This window comes from Panthera tigris, chromosome A1, assembly GCF_018350195.1.
Source record: "Panthera tigris isolate Pti1 chromosome A1, P.tigris_Pti1_mat1.1, whole genome shotgun sequence".
In the NCBI taxonomy this organism is placed as follows: Eukaryota; Metazoa; Chordata; class Mammalia; order Carnivora; family Felidae; genus Panthera; species Panthera tigris.
Genome location: NC_056660.1, coordinates 70,103,166 through 70,123,893, shown reverse-complemented (window position 1 = coordinate 70,123,893; position 20,728 = coordinate 70,103,166). Strand labels below are relative to the sequence as shown.

At 35.7% G+C, this 20,728-nt stretch overlaps 1 protein-coding gene across 1 annotated transcript in view; it reads right to left on the bottom strand.

Annotated features, from left to right (window-relative positions):
- Positions 1-104: 104 nt before the first annotated feature.
- The window catches only part of TM9SF2 (transmembrane 9 superfamily member 2), a 72,102-nt gene continuing 51,478 nt past the window's right edge, over positions 105-20,728 (bottom strand). The window contains exons 11-17 of the mRNA XM_007098411.3: positions 18,647-18,766; positions 15,274-15,331; positions 11,140-11,299; positions 8,831-8,982; positions 7,675-7,786; positions 3,815-3,986; positions 105-796 (exon numbers count right to left, since the gene is read on the bottom strand). Coding sequence (XP_007098473.1) covers positions 729-796; positions 3,815-3,986; positions 7,675-7,786; positions 8,831-8,982; positions 11,140-11,299; positions 15,274-15,331; positions 18,647-18,766 — 842 coding nt within the window. The 3' untranslated portion in view covers positions 105-728. The remainder of the gene's footprint in view (positions 797-3,814; positions 3,987-7,674; positions 7,787-8,830; positions 8,983-11,139; positions 11,300-15,273; positions 15,332-18,646; positions 18,767-20,728) is intronic.

The following is a 20,728-nucleotide window of genomic DNA, read 5'->3' as shown; positions in this document are numbered from 1 at the left end:
GTAAAATCTGACAAAACAGTGAAAACCGTTTTAAAATACCATTGGTAAACAGATTTCTATTTATAGACTCTCCTTGAATATACAATAGGTAATGATGCAATGCAGACATTTTTACAATATTTATTAAGATAACAAATTTATAAATTGAAAGACTCAGAGGCACATAGTTTAAAAGGCCAATACCATGGGAATAATGAAGTCAACACAGAAAAGAAGATATGAACAGTTACAACCAAGACAAGATTTTTTTAAAAGCCACATCCCCCCAATAAACACATCATATGAATCATCCTTCAAAATTACCATGATAAAAAGTCATTTCCTTCAAAGAAAAATAATTCTTTCCACCTACCGTGCCTAGAAAATCCTATTTACAACGAACTGTCCTGCATTTCATCAGTACTGTTTAATATGGCCTCCTCTATTCTGTCATTAGAAGTATTGAAAATTTTATAGCTATTGTATTTACAAATGCACATAATATTTAAATTTGCTCTTCACTGAGAACAACTGAATATATACTTAATCAAATCACAATACAAATGTTTTAGTGTTGAAAACACATTTTGTGGGGACAGGTGTACGGGAAGAGGTGTATTTAGAATTATGTTGTTTCTGAAGGATTACTAGGCCAATAAATCTGATAAAACTCAAGGTAGTCACAAAAACAGGTCTTTGTTGATGAAGAATTTAATTTATTTCTGTTTTAACTGGACACACTGGCTTCTTCAGTCAACCTTCACCACACTGTATATTTTGGTAACAAACCAAAAGCATGCAAAGAAGCCAATTGTTCCTATAAAAGAAAAAAACAAAATAAACTCTTTTCCCAAGGAAATCTCATAATTTACACAAAAACACAGACTTAAAATTATTGGTTCCTTAAAAAAAGCCACAAAACTATAAACTATTACTTACCAGGAATATACCATAGGTCCATAAATTCTTTGAAACTTACACCACTACCTCAAATTTCTTATGGAAATTGATAGAACTTTTTATACTTTTAAGATTACCTAAACTTTCTATAATACATTTTTTCTTATTACATGCAAAAAAAACTGAAATTAAAATATGAATAGGATGCCAATTTTCCTTTCCTATTTAATACTTCCTTATCACAAAATGGAAAACTGCTATGAGAATTAATTCAAGGTCTGATATGAATACCTTAAACAGAGTATCAGATTCATATAATAAGTAGGGATTATTTTCTAAGTATAGTTACAGAGAATTATCAGTTTTCAAAGAACCATAATAAAATCAAATTTTTTTAAATTTAAAGTGTTTAAAAGGTGATACAATTAGGATAATAACAAAGATGCACCCCACTGAATACGAGAGGTGGTGTGGTATGGTGTCAGAGGACAGAGCAGCTGTTGTGACTGTGTGTATTATCCTTGCACTAGTCAACGGAAATCTCCAAGCCCGTTTCTTACAAAACAGAGATAATTTTATCTGCCCTAGGTAGAGTAAATGAGACGATTCATGAAAAAATACGTGCTTTGGTTTTCGAGTATCTTCATCAATCTAGATTCCAAAAAAATTGAAAACCAGACAGGTGACAAAAATGAGACTTAGTTAAGTAACTGTCTAATAGCCACATGGCTGGTAAGCAGGATCAGAATGTAAACTCACCTTTTCTGACTTCAAATACAGTGTTATTTTAAACTTTACCATGCTTAGATAAATTCAGAGACTCTTGTCTTGTAAAAGAATATTTGCTAACTTGTGAACTGCCTGACATATTTTTAAAACCTGGAATTTCTCCAGAATTACCACCTGAGAATAGTCAATAAGTGGACATGCAGAAGAATACAGAAGGAGATCCACATATCCTTGTGGCAGGTGTGTATATGTGTGTGTGTGTGTGTGTGTGTGTGTGTGTGTGTGTGTGTGTGTGTATATTTAAAGTTCCAACCTTTTTTCTTTTTATTACACTTAACACAATGGTGAAAAGTATTAATGGAGATTTTCTAAGTCAAGAGACTATACAGGGGACCTTATTATGGGAAGTAGCAGCATTGTTGTTCTCATACATCATACATGTACCCACTATATACCATTGTGTATGTTTTAGAGGACATAAAAATCTACGTTTTGGATATTCAAAAGACAATTATTAAGGTTTGTAAAGAAGCTGGGGTTAATTTTAGAAAAGTAATGGTAAAACATAAAAGTATTTAAACAACCTTATGCTTACCAAGAGCTTTAAGATAATAAAGAGAAAATATTCTAAGGTGAGAAAATACATTTGTCATCATACTGGCAACCCTAGGTAAGTTAAGTTTATTTTGTTCTTAACAAAATACTTTTAGTATTTTATTTTGTCCTTAATAGGGATAAATATAATATACATACTAAAAGTGGCATCTTTCCTTATGTAACAGAATGTTTTGTTTTGTAAAACAGATTTACTTAAATAAAATGGTGTCAGTTTGGAGTACTGAAGTAAATACAGATGTACCCCACTTTAGAAAAACGCAAGACACTGAAAAGGGTTCACCATTCCCCAGCAGAGAATCTTTCCCATAAACTGAAATACACCCAAAGTTACTGGTTTAACTGGTTGATTCAATTTGAGGTGGCTCCAAAATTTAGATTACAAAGTTTGTTTCACTCTGAATAAATAAAATGTCACTAAAAATCAAGAACAATAAAGAGAGGTGATAAACTACACAATAGGTAAACTATCATATCACATGCCTGGAAAAATAAGAGACATTCACTAAGATCACTACTTTTTGTGTGTAGGCAAGGAGTAAATTCTTCTATATATGCTTTTACAGACATACAGATCCATATGCACAACAGTAATTGCTCGTTTCAGAGGCTACACTTTGTTTTGCAGATCACTGATTAAGATTTATGGCTGTGGACCTAACTATGTGTTACGTAGCACTAAGACAAGCACCCACCACATACATCAACCCCGCCTGTACCTGACCAATGACCTGGAATACAGAATCAGTGTAAGAGCCTGAACCTCCTTACAGCTGATACAGCAACAGGGGAACTTCAAAACCCCATCTAATTCTCTCAAATGTTAACAGATGACTAAAAAGCAGAACAGTTCTCATTTATTTTTAATTCATTTTTCCTTTTCAGATCCTATATTTCCTCACACAGCATGCAACACAATCTAAGATAAAATTATAGATGCACATTTTTTTGTGAAAAAGAAAGGTCCCACAATTTTCTTTTTTTAGTTTGGTTATTCCACAAATGTTTACCAAGCAGCTACTCTAAGTGCTCTAAGACTCAGAAAACTTTTATCCAGGTGAAGAGATAAGGCACACATATATAAAATAAATACCAATACAATACAATTTCCCATCAGGTACTTCTATATTTTAAAGTGGAGATATAAACTTGTAGTTTAAATTTCTAGAGTAAGGGGTATTCTATGATTGTCTTTTCTTGGTAACATTTATTCTCAATTTCATCTTGACTTCACCCCTTCGATTTCTACTTATCCCTAGACTTAGACAGCTAAAGCTTTCACCCTATCTCTGAAATGAGCTTAAGAAGCACTGTACCATTAACAGGTTAATAGGGGAAAACTTTTGACAGGTATGGGCCCAGATACCCCTGGACTCCCAGCACAACAATGGACATTGTTTAGCCTTCTTCCTTTAGGTTCTGTTTCCTCTTCGGTTTATTGACATCCACCTCACAGCGGGGCCGACCAAACAATGCTCAGCTGCACTTAGGACTAAATGTAGGAGTGCTGAGTAGTAGAAGCCCAAGGAAAATATTTATAAATAATTTGCCTAAAAACTTATTAACTAAAACTAATCATTTTAATTCTTACCTGTAAAAAGAAAGAAGATCAAAACCATTATCATGGTATAGCCAAAGTACAGAATTGTACTTGCCGTTCCTGTGATTTGCAGTTTTGAAAAGAAGTAGTGTACTGCATATATTAAGAAATAAACTGCAGTAAAGCCACTGGTAAGGAATGAACGCCACTGCCAATGGTAATCCTAGGTAGAAAAGAAAAAGTTAAAGAACAAGAATTACTTTCCAATTACTAATTACATGTAGCAGAACAAAGTTACAAAGCAAATGCAGCTACGTGACACAGCCCCAAAACCTAGCTTTGCTATCATTTCCCGTCTTTTTCTCCTACTGAACTTTGCCCATTTCCCTGCTCACTGAAGATGCTAAAAAGCATTCCCTACTTTTGGTGGAACTACTTCAAGTTGGGCTAAAAACACATGGAAAAATCTTAAATGGTTTATGAATAATGAAGCATTAGACTGTACTTTAAAATGTACTCTTCCCAAAGAAAAGCAATGCACAAGATCTTACTTACATAGTTCAAAATTAATATTATTTATCTTATACTCTGGTCAACTCTATGTTAGGAAGAAGATTATCCTATTAAGGCCAGGTTGAAATCTATTTTCAGTTGCGAGTAACATAATTTAAACAAGGTAAGTTTTAAAAACAGCTCTTCTTGGGGCGCCTGGGTGGCGCAGTCGGTTAAGCGTCCGACTTCAGCCAGGTCACGATCTCGCGGTCCGTGAGTTCGAGCCCCGCGACGATCTCGCGGTCCGTGAGTTCGAGCCCCGCGTCAGGCTCTGGGCTGATGGCTCGGAGCCTGGAGCCTGTTTCCGATTCTGTGTCTCCCTCTCTCTCTGACCCTCCCCCGTTCATGCTCTGTCTCTCTCTGTCCCAAAAATAAATAAAAAACGTTGAAAAAAATTAAAAAAAATAAAAAAATAAAAACAGCTCTTCTTACTTTTGCATAAAGTAGTTTATAGCTTAGCAGGAGATCTCTTAAAAGAAAATACTTCACTCTTTCCTACCCCGTAGAATATGTGAAAAATTAAATATATTTAAAAAGTATGCCAGCATAAATTAGAAAATCTTATGGAGTCCACACACAAAAACTACTATAGCAAATAAACAAATTTAGCAAAATTGCAGGGGTACAGGAAAGAAATGAAAATCAGCTGTGTTTTTATACACTAATGATGAACAATCTGAAAAGGAAATTTAAAAAAAAGTCCATTTACAACAGCATCCAAAAAGAATAAGATACCTAGGAACAAATTTCACCAAGAACATGAAAGACTTATACACTGAAAACTACAATACAAAACATGCCAAAAAAAAAAAAAAAATTAAAGACAAATAAATGGAAAGACATTCTGTGTCCATGGACTGGAAGACTTGACACTGATAAGATGGCAATACTCTTCTAAGTGATCTCCAGATTCAATGCAATTCCTATCAAAATTCCAACAACCCTTTATTACAAAAAAGGAAAAGCTGATCCCAAGTTCATAGGCAATTGCAAAGGGTCCTGAATAGCCAAAACAGTCTTCACAAAAGAACAAAGTTAGAGAACTGACCCTTCCCAATTCCAGAATTTATTACAAAGCTATGGTAATCAAAACAGTGTGGTACTGGCATAAAGACACTGTATATATACCACTGGAATAGAATTGACTGAGAATCCAGAAATAAATCCACACATCTATGGCCAATGGATTTTCCACAAGGTTGCAAGACCATTCAATGAGGAAAGATTTAGTCTCTTTAACAAATGGAAAAACTGGATATTCACATGTAAAAGAATGAAGGTGGATTCCTAACTAATTACCATAACCAAAAAATAAACTCACAATGGATCAATGACCTAAATATGTAAGCTAAAACTATACACTCAGAAGAAAACATACAGATAAATTTTCATTACCTTGAATTTAGCAATGAATTCTTAGATATGGCAACAAAAGAAAAAAAATAGATAAATCAGATTCTATCAAAATTACAAACTTTTGTGTAAAGGCCATTATCAAGAAAGTAAAAAGACAACCTACAGAACAAGAGAAAATATTTGCAAATCATTTATCTGATAAAAGTTTAGTACTTAGTATTCAGAATATATACAGAACTCTGAATTATATACAGAACTCTTACAACTCAACAAAAAGATAAATAACCCAGTTCATAAATGGGCGAAAAACCCAAACAGACATTTCTCCAAACAAGATACACAGATGGTCAACAACCAAAGAAAAGATGCTCAACATCATTAGTCACTGGGGAAGTGAAAATCAAAACCACAATAAGATACAACTTCACACCTACAAGGCTGGCTATAATTTTTAAAAAACGGCAAATAGCAAGTGTAGGTAAGGATATGGAGAAATTAGAACACTTGTGCATTTCTGGTAAGAATGCAAATGGTACAGCCACTGTGAAAAATACTTTGATGGCTCTGCAAAAAGTTAAAGAATTACCATATGACTCAGTGATTCCACTTTAATGTATATACCCAAAAGAACTGAAAACTGGTACTCAAAACAAGTATTTGTATATGAATGTTCATAGAAGCACTATTCCCAATAGCCAAAAGGTGGAAACAAATCTAATTTCCATCAGCAAATGACTGGATAAACAAATTAGGGTATAGCTATACAATGGAATATTATTCAGTTATAAAAAGGAACAAAGTACTGAATCTTGAAAACATTCTGCTACGTGAAAGAAGCCAGACACAAAAGGTCACATATGATTCCATTAACGTGAAATGTCCAGAATAGGTAAATCTATAGACAGAAAGCAGACTGATGATTGCCAGGGTTTTGGAGGGAGAAGGGAATGAGAAGTAATTGCTTAATGGTATGAGGTTTTATTTAAGGGTGATGAAAATATTTTGGAACTAGAAAGAGGTGGTAGTTGTACAACACTGTAAATGAACGTAGTAAATGCCACTGAATTGTTCACTTTAAAATGGTTTAATTTTAAGTTATGTGAATTTAACCTCAACTTTTAAGAAAAGCATCTAAGTTTAACAAAATCAGATTTAATCTCCTATATAGAAAATAAATACAAAAGAATGATTTAATACAACCCAGATCTTCAAAAATCAAATATACATAAGAGTGCCATCATTTTGCCATGACTATAATTCATTACAGTGTAATCACTCTAATGTTTTAATGAATACTCCCACTTAAAAATGTTTTATATTAAGGGTGCCTGTGTGGCTCAGCTGGTCGAGAGTGTCCGGCTCTGGATTTCAGCTTAGGTCACGATCTCACGGGGATCGAGCCCCACATCGGGCTCCACAATGGGTGTGGTGCCTGTTTGGCATTTTCTTTCCCCTTCTCTGCCCCTCCCCTACTCACATGCATGCGCATGCTCACGTGCTCTCTCAAAATAAATAAAATAAACAAATAAATAAATAAATAAATAAATAAATAAATAAATAAATAAAGGGGTGCATGGGTGGCTCAGTTGGTTAAGCATCTGACTCTTGATTTTAACACAGGTCATGATCTCACAGTTTGTGGGATAGAGGCCCGAGTGGGGCTCTGTGTGACAGTGCAGAGCCTACTTGGGATTCCCTCTCTCTCTCAAAATAAACTTTAGTGTTAAAAAAAAGATTTTAGAGAAAAATAAACAAATTTTAAAAGAAAAACCGAGAAAATTAACATTTTAAATTTAAGCTCTAAATAAATATACTGAACTGAGATACTATCATAATCCAATCCTAAAAAGAGCTACATTTAATTGAGGAATGCAGGTCAATTTCTATCTTAATAAACACATATTTACAGAAATTATTTCAATTGATGGTATTCAAAGTTGTCTTATGCCAAAATTATAAATACCGGCTACAAATTAATACAAGTGAACATTGCTAATACATACCTCTGCACATAGGTGGAAATAGCAAAGAAGTATAGTTGCCTCTGAACATGTAATAACCAAAATGATAAACACCAGAAATAGGAAGCCAAACATGTAATACATCTGATGAGACCTATAATCAAACATGTCAAGATTAAACTATAAATCTTTTCTCTTTGTCACAGTAAATGACACAGTCTTTTCACCTTCCCTGAACTGGAAAATGTTTGCTTTTTCTCCCAACTAAAGACAACACAACCTCATAGGTGTGGATGGTGTAGGGGTAGGGCAGGGAGAGGAAAAGGTTTGGTAAGTAGAACCTGAAACTCTTATTTAGTCAAATATGCTTAGTCTAATTGTTTACTAGTGAGACAAATTTGATAAAAAATTAATACACATGCAGAGCCAAACTAAAAAAGTTGTTTCTTATCATATGTGATAAAAACAGCTGACTTTTGAAAATGTTGTAACAATCGGGAAGGAAAGATCTGTTCCAATCACTAAAAAGCTCACATTCAATGCTGACTCCATGTTACTGCAAACCTTGGTACTTGCTGTAACATGTCACTGTGGTCATATTACGATAACACACTGCAGTGTATATACCCTAATGAAGTGGCTCAGAATTAGCACCATGAGTTTTTCCATGCAAATAAGAAATCAAGAGAATGAAGGAATCTTGGGATTAGTAAGAACTTTGAACGTCATCTACCTCCACCCTCCTCCCAAAGCTTGATCAAATCAAATCCCCTATATCAAGGGCTCAGAGTATCTTCTCTCTGAAGCAGTACAGATCAGTTACTTAAGAACACAGGTATGGGGAGACAGGTTAATTTTCTGTCACATAGTAGCCGTGTGACACAGGTAAATTACTTAATATCCAAAGCTTCACCTCTGTCTCTGTAAAATGGGGATAAATACCCACCCCACTGAGGTCTGAGGATTAAGTCAGAAGTAAAAGTAAGAATTAATAAGCACTCAATTAGTAACAGCTGTTATCACTTATTCTTTTTCTCATATAGAAAAGATAAAATAACCTTTGGCTCTTAAGATTTCTGATTACTGGAGATTTTACATGTATAAGATACAAATAGTCATCCATCCAGATAAACAAAAAGAGAAAGCTAATACTACATGTAATGGGAAAGGGGATAAGACGACTTCACTCTTAGCTTACCAGATACTATTTAGAATGAAGAAAAGCTGTATAAAGATGCACCCAAAGGGCAAAATCCCTCCCATGATAATACCAGGCAACGGCTTTGTGTAGAAGGATTGCTCAGGAATCTGACGTGGAATCTGATTGGTTCGAACTGGATGTTCAATGGCCTTTAGTAAAAAAAAAAAAGAAAGGATTCATAAATATTTATCTATTTAAAAAATTTTTCTCTATGTTAGATTATCTGCCTGCTTTTTCTCAGCTTCCATGATGATAGTATTGGCAATATAAGTCTACTTAAGTCATCAAACTGAATTTTGTATTTAGAAGCAATGACCCCAGATACTATCAGGTACAATGTTCAGTCTGTCTAGTGGAACAAGCCATCACTGTTTCCAGCAGTTATCCATTAATGGCTTTAGGTAAAGTAAGAAATACATAGAAGGAAGTAATATAGTACTTAAAAATAACAGTTAAGACAAAGGAAATGTTAGGTTTTCCCTTTTAATGACATAATTATTGTAAGAAATTAGCTGATTCTGAAGTTACTGTCGATGAATTTTTATTTGGAGATGGGCAATATCATCTTTACTAAAATTGTTCAATTCTACTAAGATTTAAGAACATAAAGGCAACAATGACTGGCTATATGAAGCTTTATGACCATAAGATACTGATAATATTCTCCCTTTTGTAACATACCACATGGTAGTATAAAAATAAATGAAATCTAAAGCACCAAAAACACAGCCGAGGGGAAACAGGGGTACAGATACAGAAATTCATTTTCTTGCAAAAAATTACAAAAGCATACTTTTATAGTTTTTGTGATGACATCTCAAAACTTAAAACTTGGTAGGGCACCTGGGAGGCTCAGTCAGTTAAGAGTCTGACACTTGATTTTGGCTCAGGTCACGATCTCACAGTTCATGGGATCAAGCCCCATGGTGGGCTCTGCACTGACAGGGTGGAGTCTGCTTGGGACTCTGACTCACTCACTCTCTCTCTCTCTCCCCCTCCCTGTCCTCCCTATCCCTCCCTACTTGCATATACGCACTCTCTTTCTCAAAATAAATAAATTCTTAAAAAAAAAAAAAAAAACGTATAACTGGTAGTCTCATTGAGAATATACTTCTGTGAAATAGATATACAGATAGAAAATCATTAGATTGTTCTTCAGTGTTTGTATTTTTAACAGGAATATTTTTAGAATGTCAAATACTTATTTATGTAATCAAAATTTTTAAATCATGCCAGGTCACTATTTGTGCTATATATATATATTTTTTTTTTATGCTATACAGATTTAGAATTGTAAATTAAGCAAAATGCCAAAGAATTGAAAAATCTTACAGTAGGCTGGCATGGTAGGTGCAGTGGAGACAATGAATCAATGGCAGTTTCTTCCAGGACATTCTGGGTCCCCTTCACAAAGTGTATGGCAATACATTATCTCTTTTAACCTTGTGGACTGGATGTTCTCAGAGAAAAGCAAGGACAGTGAAGTGAGAAGGACACTAAATTCTCAGGGTGCCTGGCTGGCTCAGTCGGTTAAGCATCCGACTTCGGCTCAGGTCGTGATCACATTGTTGTTTGTGGGTTCAAGTCCCCCTTTGGGATCGCAGTGATAGTGCAGAACCTGCCTGGGATTCTCTCTGCCCCTCCCCCACTCACACACTCTCTCTTTCTCTCAAAATAAACAAACCTTAAAAAAAAGCGGGGGGGGGACTAATTTAAAAAAAAAAAGAAAAGAAAAAATTTCCATTTTCCTCTTAGCCTGTGGGCAAAAGGAGGCAGCAGAGGTGGAGAAAGACTGGAGGCAGGGAAGGACTGAGCTTTGAATATTAGCAGGAAATATTAGGAGGAAAACCATAGAAAATTTTTTGCAAAGCTACATGTTAAAAAAAATTACCACTGTCACTTTATAGTCACTTTTCTTACAGCTTTCCTCCTAACCCATATTCTTGGTTTACTTTGTTAAGTAATGTAGAAACACTTAATGCACTAAGTTAAAACACTAAAAAAAGTTTTCAATAGTTTAACTTAGCATTTCGTTGTCTATTAATCTACAGTTTCCATTTACTTACAAAACTTTGAAACCTAAGTTTATATCTGTGACTTCTCTACCACACCCAAAATAATACTATTTTTAAGAATGACTGCAATCAAACTAAGAGGTCATCAATTTTCTATGAAATCCAGATCCCATAGGGTAAGTGTGTATCTTTTAGACATTTTTTTTTTAAGACACTGTTCTATCTTTTAAGGTGGCATATGCTAATTTTCATAGCTGAAATTTATTTGAATAAATGAACACATAAACTTACGTTCTTCTTAAAACCGAAGTATGCACCAATAAACGTTAGAGGCACAGATATGCAGAACCAAAGGGCCAATATGGCAACCAATGTTCCAAAAGGAATAGCTGCTGAAGATCCTTCTCCCCAGAGAATCAGATTCATTATAAAGAAGTCAGCAAATACAATCCTGAAAGATACAATAGGCTTTTGGGTAAAACTTGAGTCAGAAGCAAAATGATATAGTACCAATCATATGTAATTAATATTACAATTTCTGTGTCACATACAAAGAAAATGAAGTTGCTGAGTAATGGGGTATATGAATTTAAAATTACTTTCTAGAAATTACCAAATTGCTCTTCAGATTGGTTTTGCCTGACTGAAATTCCCACCAGTAGCTTAAGAAAGTTACCTCTTTATGTATTTCATCGTGCTTTGGATTGTCAAATTTATTGTTTAAGTCCTGTTCACAAATGCTGTGGAGCATCTTGTGTCTATTGGTTTTATAGTTATTATTTCTGTGACTTGGTGGTTACATCTACTACTCACTTTTCATTTGGGGTGTACGTCTTTTCTAAAGTTATAGATGTGAGTTATTTATATACTCTAGCTACTAATAATTCCTTGTTAAATATCCCGTTCTCTGAGTTAACGGCTTTTTATGAACCCCAAACAAATGAATATGTATACTTAATTTCCCTTCAGTCTTTTTTCTCTGAGTACATTTTAAAACATATGGCTGTAATCACATGATAATTGTTTCTACATTCCCCCCACACAGTTTTTAATGTGACCAGTTGTCAATTTTCCCTTTATCCTTTGTGTAACTTATTTAAGAGAAGAAAGTCTTTCCTAACCTGGGATCATGAACATACTCCTCTTTTTTGTTTTTTTTAAAGATTTTACTTTTTTATGCAATCTCCACATCCAACGTGGGATTTGAACTCACAACCCCGAGATCAAGAGTCAGATGCTCCACCAACTGAGCTAGCCAGGCACTTCCATGAAGACACTCTTCCATATTTTCTTCCAACTGTTAACCCCATTACATTTAGATCACAATCCCCTTGGAACTGATTGTGTGTGTGACTGGTAAGAACAGAATTTTTCTTCCTTTATATACACAATCAAGTATGAGCATCATCTAACACTTCCTCTGATTGGTGATACCACATCTAGCTGCTTCCATGAATATATGGTCTATTTCTATGTTTTCTGTGCTAGTAGCTGCAGCACATTGCCAAACCCCTCATGCAGTCAATACTCTGATCAAGTAACACGGTGAATTTGTATCTCATACTGTGAAGGTTTTCTGTTGCTAATACTCCTTTCTGTTGTTGTTTTATAGCTGAAACTTGTTCTCTGTATACAAATTATATCACAATTAAATATGAGATTTTTATTAATATAAGGAAGCATTTCTCTCCATTCAATCCTTTTTTTTTTAATTTATTTATTTTAAGAGAGTGGAGCGTGAGTGTGTACAAGTGGGGGAGGAGCAAAGAGAGGGAGAGAAAGAATCCCAAGCAGCAATCACACTGTCAGCAAAGAGCCCAATTTGGAGCTCGATCTGATGAAAGGTAAGATCATGACTTGAGCCTAAACCAAGAGTTGGATGCTTAACTGACTGAGCCACCCACATGCCCCTCCATTAAATAATTTTTATATTTGGAAACGATGTTTAATATTATCAAATACCATTTTGTTGTGTCTACTGTAATAATTATATGTAGGTATTTACATAAAATTACCTGAATTAATTTCATGTCATTAAATGGTACTTCTTTTCCTAGGCAAACACCAATTCTCCCTGCCCCCTTGGGTTCCTGGTACACTCTTATGTGCTTCTCCTCCCCCAACCCTGGCTTTTCCCTCATTCATTACCTCACTATCCTTCTGGTGAAAACCTAACAGGTTTTTTTTGTTTTTTTTTTTTTTAAATGAACACCCACTTTTAAGGGTGGCATGAAGATAAATCAAAGAAGGGCTGATCAGAGATATAAAAGAACTGGATTAGGATAATTTCTATGAAGCCAAAAAATGAAAGGCATTTCAAGGAGAAAGTATCCCAATGTTAGACAATGTAGAGAGATAGAGTGAAGACAGAGAAAATGATTTCTAGATTTAGAAATGCGAATATCATTGGTATTTGAGAGAAGTTTTCACTAAAGTCATAGGGCAAGAAAGAGTATGTGGGTTTACGTTGTGAATGTATGCTGAGAAGAAAATGAGAATAAAGGAGTGTGGAATATGTTTTCAAGGCAGTTTGTTGGGAATGTAAAAGAAAGAAGATAGTAGAGGGGAAGATGCTTATGGAGAAGCTCATTTTAGGATTTGGGAACCTAGTATATTTGTAGGAAAGACGATGAAACACGAACAGAACACTGAGAAATAGAAGATGCCAGAGATTAGGAGGAATGTCTGAAAGGCAAGTTTCTGAAGGAAATCACAGACTGCTGACTTGTCTTGGGAAGAAGGAGTACTTCTTTAGTTGATGGGAAAGAAGACAAAGGATTTGGCTGGAGAAAAAGCATAAAAATCTGAATACATCAGGGTGCCTGGGTGGCTCAGTTGGTTAAGCGTCTGACTTTGGCTCAGGTCATAATCTCCCAGTTTCAGAGTTCCAGCCCCACATCGGGCTCTGTGCTGACAGCTCAGAGCCTGGAGCCTGCTTCAGATTCTGCATCTCCCTCTCTCTTTGCTCCTCTCCCACTTGTGTTCTCTCTCTCTCTCAAATATAAACATTAAAAAAAGAAAGATTCTCACTCCCTCCCTCTGCCCCTCTCCCCTGCTCACCCTCTCTCTCTCTAAAATAATAAATAAGTAAATAAGTAAATAAGTAAATAAGTAAATAAATAAATAAATAAATAAAGTCATTCTTCAATGGAGGTAACTATCTGAGGGAATATTTACCCAAAACATGTATAAACAATGCAACTATTGTTACTTTTTCGTTTCTGGCCTGCAAATGGAATGGCCTGGCTTTTAGATTTAACCTTTGGATTTCACTATTGCTGCTAACTGCTCAGAGGCTGGTTCTTGTCCACCAGAAATCTGGGAGTTGGGAAAAAAGTGGGTTCTATTTCTAGGACCAGACACCGATCAGATACTTGATATCAAAAGCTATCTTCCAAAGGGTCACAATTATTTTTTTTAAACGTGATTGTCATTTTAAAAAATTTTTGCTATATATTACTCTGTTTAATGGAATAAACTCTAAATAAAGTGGCACTACTTTAAAAAAAATTTTTTATCTTTCAATTATAGTTGACAATGTTATATTAGTTTCAGGTGTACAATGTAGTGATTTGACAATGTCTGTACATTACTCAGTGCTCACCATAAGTAAAGTCACCTTTTGTTACCATATACTGTTAGTACAATATATTCCTTATGCTCTATTTTTCATCTCTATCACTTATTTATTTTAAACTGAAGTTTGTAACTCTTAATCCTCTTGGCCTATTCTGCCCATCCCTTTCCCCAACTATCCCCTCTGGCATCCACCAATTTTTTCTTTATATTTATGAGTCTACTTCTGTTTTGTTTGTTCATTTGTTGTTAGATTCCACAAATGAGTGAAATCACATGGTACTTGTCTTTCTCAGACTTATTTTACTTAGCACTAGGTCGACCATGAGGTCACAAATGGCAAGAACTCATTTTTTTTTTTTTTTTAACTGAGTAATATTCCGTTGTGTGTATATGTGTGTGTGTTACCACATCTTCTTTACCCCATTCATCTATCAGTGGAAACTTAGATTACTTAAGAGTGGCAATACTTTTGATAGAAATCTGAAAATGTTTGCTTGCCTGAATAATCTGCAAGCGAAAACACCTTCTTGTGATTAGGTCAAAAGCTTTCAATGCAGCCTTATATAACAACATGCCAGACCAACTCACACAGACTAAGAAACAGACTTTTAAGAAAAGGAATCTACAAATTTCTTATGTCCAAAGATACTTTTTCCAGACATAGCAGGTGGAAGTCATTCCGCAAACGTTTATTAAATATTCATTTTTTATCCCTTTTTAAAAAATTAAATTCATTTTCTAGTGTACACAGTTTAGAGACAGAGAAGATTAAAGACCTAAGAGGTTGAAAATTTGGGAACTAAAATATGACTATGTAAGACAATTACTATTGAAACGTTCACTTACCCAGGACAAAGAAATGACGTCAGTAAAACATTTGTTTTCCACTTCTCACCACCAAAGGCTGTGGAAGAAAACAAAAGTGGTATGCCATACAGACTTTTCTTCAAAGCAAACCAAATGACCATATTTGTCTGGCATTAAACAAATTTTCAGACAGCATTGGGTACCACTCCTAGAAAATCACACTAGCAAATGATGTGGTATCCCTAGGTGATGCAGACCAGAGATGCACATCACAAACTTTGCTGGATAAGCCCTGCTCTCAAGATGTTTGCTTCAGCATAAATCTAGTATCAGAGGAAGGTCATTCAGACCACTTCTTTTCCAATCTTTTTTTTTCTACTTCAAAATAAAACAAACCCTTAGGTTCTAGGCCAGTTCCAATCCATGGAACTGGGTAGAGAAAGGGCATACTGAGGATTCTCCTTTATCTTGTGGCCAGTTTCAAAATCTGTTATACAACTAGGAACCTGCAAGCCTCAAGTGCAACACATTTAAGTTTCCACAGCAGGTCTAAATCTTCAGGGCTCATGTACCACTGCAGTTACTGGGAGGGGCTAGAGGTGGGGGTGGGGCTTGGGTATGTCAGATCAGGTGACTGAGAAGAGTAGGACAGTTATGGCCACTTGACAGAACAAATTTGCTCATGAACTTTTTAATATGCTTTGCCCTCTCTAATTTCTTTTCCCCACTTAACTTTTTTTTCAAGTACACAGAGTAAAAAATGGTTTTCTGCTTCCAGCTTAAAAGCTGAAGATGAAACTGGATGAGGTGTGAGAACAGCTCTGATTTCTTTAAAAAGTTTTAATAGTTTATAAGTACCACTTGCCTTAAAACAAAATGACAAATTATATACATGTGATTTGAATTTGTAGCATTACTGATTAAGAGACTATTATGAAATTATTAATTCAGGGTTTAATACAATTCCAATCAAAATTCAAATAATATTTTTGAAACATTAGAAATGATTCTATAAAATGAAGCATTTTGTGACTGGGGCCACATGACAGCACCTCTTGAATGTTCTGCCTGATTAATGGGCAGCTGGGGGATCTGAAGGATGGAGCAGGAGTTAAAGAGGGACTGCGTCTGGGCTGGGAGGGAGCATGAGCTAGAGCTTCTCACACAGGGAACAGGACACGGGGAGTTCCTGGGGCAGGTGTGAAGATACAGAAAAAAGGCCAGCATGGTTGAGAAAGAGGGAGTGCTGCATGGGAGGTAGGGGTCCAACTGTGGCTCAGCTCATGTGTGTTAAACTACACGTGACACCCACAACCCTCTGTCTTTTAGGAAAGGATGAAAAAGAAAAAAAAACTTGGGACAAAATACACAAAAAGTAAAACACAGACACACATACATATAGCACGTCTCATTTTCAGAGAGCACTGTACCTGGCAAACTCTAACAAATATTTCTACTTGGAGTTGAGTCTAGCCAACGTCACTTTTAGGGCTGCCTATGTAACCTGTGTTTTACCTCAAACCTTCTTCACATCAACCGTAGTTCTGTCCCATCTTCCATTTTGTTTGTTTGTTTTTGCTTTTGGTGGGCCCTTTTTTCCCCAATTTATTACTGACGTATATAACTGACACAATGTTATATTAGTTTCAGGTGTACAACAAACTGATTCCCCAATTCTATATATTACTCGATGTTCACTATGATAGAGTGTAGTCACCATCTGTCACAACAGTATTATTGGCCACATTTCCTATATTGTATTTTTCACCTCCGTGAATTATTTATTTTACAACTGAAAGTCTGTACATCTTAATCCTTTTTCATCTATTTCACCCATCTCCCCAACAACCTCCCCTCTGGCAATCACCAGTCTGTTCTCTGTATTTAAGGGTCCATTTTTTTGTTTGTTCTGTTTTTTTAGACTCTACATAAGCAAAATCATAGAAGATATTTGTGTTTTACTGTGCAAATGGACAATAATATTTATTTTGGTATAGTTCCAATAGTTCTATTTTTGCTTTTGTTTCCCCTGCCTGAGGGATGGCAGGGGAAACAACATAAATATGCCACTAAGGCTAATGTCCAAGAGATTACTTGCCTGTGTTCTCTCTTCTAAGAGTTTTGTGGTTTTAGGTCTCACATCTAGGCCTTTAATCCTTTTTAGGCTTACTTTTGTGTATGGTGCAAGAAAGTAGTCCAGTTTCATTCTTTTGCATGTAGCTGTCCAGTTTCCATGTGCTGCCCAGCACCATTTTTTAAAGAGACTGTCTTTTTTTCCCATTATATATTCTTGCCTCATTGTCGCAGATTAATTGACCATATTAAGTGTGAGTTTATTTCTGGGCTTTCTGTTCTGTTCCACTGATCCGTGTGTCTGTTTTTGTGCCAGCACCATACTGTACTGCACCATACTACCGTTTTGTCATGTACCTTGAAATCTTGGATCATGATACCTCCAGTTTTGTTCTTTCTCCAGATTGCTTTGGATATTCAGGGTCTTTTATGATTCCATACAAATTTTAGGGTTATTTTTTCTAGTTCTGTGAAAAATACTCTTAGTATTTTGATAAGGAATGCACAGAACCAGTAGATTACTTTCAGTAGTATGAATATTTTATCAATATTACTTCTAATCCATGAACATGTCTTTCCATTATCTTCAATTCTTTCATCAGTGTCTTACAGTTTTCAGAGGATAGGATTTTTTTACCTCCTCCCTGTCACTTTAAATTACAGATTAGCTATGAGACTATCTCGATAGACTTCAGAATTCCACAGCAAACACTGGCATTCACTGCCCCTAGCAAAGCTGCTTTTTCTAGCCATCTAGTCAGATCCCATCCTTACTCTGTGGCCCTGATGCTTTTTTTTCACTCAACTTTATTTTTCTTTTAGAAAGCAAGGATACAACAGATTACCACTAATTACATTATAAAAGCAAATTAAATTACTTCAGGGCTCTTTAAAATAGTGCAATCTTAGTTTAAGTACAGTCTATTTTTCCAAATATTAAATTGATGCAATTATAGCACAACCTCTTTATGTAAGGAAAGTGTTACTATATGTATTACTTGTTTTAGTTAATAAATCAGTGATACTCATAAGTATACTTTCTTCCTTTATTAGTCTATATATGTTTCTATGAATGTAGCAAATCTAAGTTGTTCAGTCAAATCTCTTTTGTCAAAATGTAAAAGAAAAAGGACAAGGGGGATTGTGGACAAGCAACACCTAAATTTGCTTACCTCACTGTTCAAACAGTTTTTAACAAATAAATCTAGAGATGGCCATCTGCTTTACAAGTTTCTTTTAAATAAAGATACACACCTATAAAACATATTGTTTCAAGAACAGATGCAGTGATGTAGCAGAGTAGGTTCCTAGCCTGACAGTCAGCGTGACTTTTACTTACACTTATAAAATCTGGCAGCAACATAGCCCGCAGGAGTGCCCAGCAGCACCCACAGGACCACAGCACAAGTCATCAATGCTCCTCTGTTGGCAGGTGACAAAAATCCCAGGCAAGCGAAAACTAAAAAATAAGTAGCTTTAAGTTATAAATTTTATTAGTTTCCTTTGTTGTGAAGTGACTGAAGACCCCTTTCATTTTTTAAACAAGAAACCAAATACAATTTCATGAATACACTATCTTACCTATGGCCATGCTAAATCTTAGCACTATTTTAAGGTACTTCACCAATAGGATCATAAATAAAGCAACCTCTACTTTGGATGCTTCTTGTAGCGTCCACAAGACCCCACCTTTCCTGTCATCAGGGAAGGCTGACTGGATGCTCACAAGTGCTTTCAGCTGTTCAGCTCTTCTGAGATTTTAAAATTGGGTGGCTCAGTTAGTTAGGCATCCAACTTTGACTCAGGTCATGATCTTGCAGTCTGTGCATTCAGACCCCAAGTCCAGCTCAGAGCCTGGAGCCTGCTTTGGATTCTGTGTCTCCCTCTCTCTGCTCCTCCCCCACTCATGCTCTCTCTCAAAAAAATAAAAATAAAAAATAAACATTAAAATTAATATGAATATAGACATTCCCACCATGAAATATTCCCACTTTAAAAACAATACTGGGTCCTCTAGAGTGAGAACTATAACCTTCAAACACAAGAGACAAGATAGAATCTGATCAATGAATAAAACAAAAAACATTTCATAATACTATTAGCTTTCTGAACACAAGTTACTGAAGGACTTGGTCATTGACTCAGGGAAATTCTGGCTTCTCCCCTTATTTAATTGGTTAGTTTTATTTTTCTTCCTTATATAACCTACCTAATAAGAATAAAAATACTACCTTGTATTTGTAGACATTCCTGGCTTTAAGCTGGAATTCAGAAGGTATGACTTTTCTCAGAAAGAAATTCAAGTGGTTTTCTAACCCCAGGAGCATGTATTTCTCTGAGGTATACATAATGAGGCACATGTCCACTCACACGTTCTCATCAACACCAACCAAGGGGCAAGACTAGAAACTCATGATCAGCAGGAAACCGATCAGATTTTCAACCAAAATGCACCCCCCCCCCCCAATCCCCACAAGACTAAGAAATGGACTGTTCTGGAGGAGAGAGTTCATATTTGAGCATTTAAGGAACATGATCCCCAGGCGCTCTGAAACTTTCCTTCCTTACAAGTTCATTTTCTAGCAGACTCCAACAAAGATCAGGTGATGACTGAAGGCAACTCCCAATAAAATTTTCAAGCAACATTTTATCCTAAGGCATCCATTCTGCTCCTCCAGCTCTACCCTGGCTCTCTGGGGATCTAGTGATCCCCAACTAGCTTTCACGCTATCCTCTGGTTGTGTCCAAACCTCTGTCATGATGCCTTCTCCCAACCTACCCTCTTCAGTATAATATACTTAAGAATTTTAGCCCTCCCCATCATAGTTGTATCTCCTTATCTAAATAAAGATACTAGTTCTAGTTAATCTTCAGGTTAGGCTTCAAAGTGATGTATACCTAAAGGTACACATCAATGGTTCTCAAACTTATTCAGGTGCCAGATATTTGGAAGTGTGAATCCTCTTTGTAAAGTATTTATATAGTTATTCCATCAAAAAATTTGGAACGATTTTATTAACATAAAATGATTTTAGCATTATATATTTAATATGCAATCAAACATAAGAACAAATGTTCATTAAAAAATTATTAGGAGCAGGGTGCCTGGGTGGCTCAGTCGGTTGAGCTTCCGACTTCAGGTCAGGTCATGATCTCACAGTTCGTGGGTTCAAGCCCCGCATCTGGCTCTGTGCTGACAGCTCAGAGCCTGGTGCCTGTTTCGGATTCCGTATCTCCCATTCTCTCTCTGCCCTTCCCTACTCGCACTGTTTCTCAAAAATAAATAAACATTAAAAAAAAAATTATTAGGATCACTTGGGTGACTCAGTCGGTTTAATGTCCTACTCTTGAGTTCAGCTCAGATCATGATCTCACAGTCACGAGATCGAGCTCCATGTTGGGCTCCTTGCTGGGCATGGAG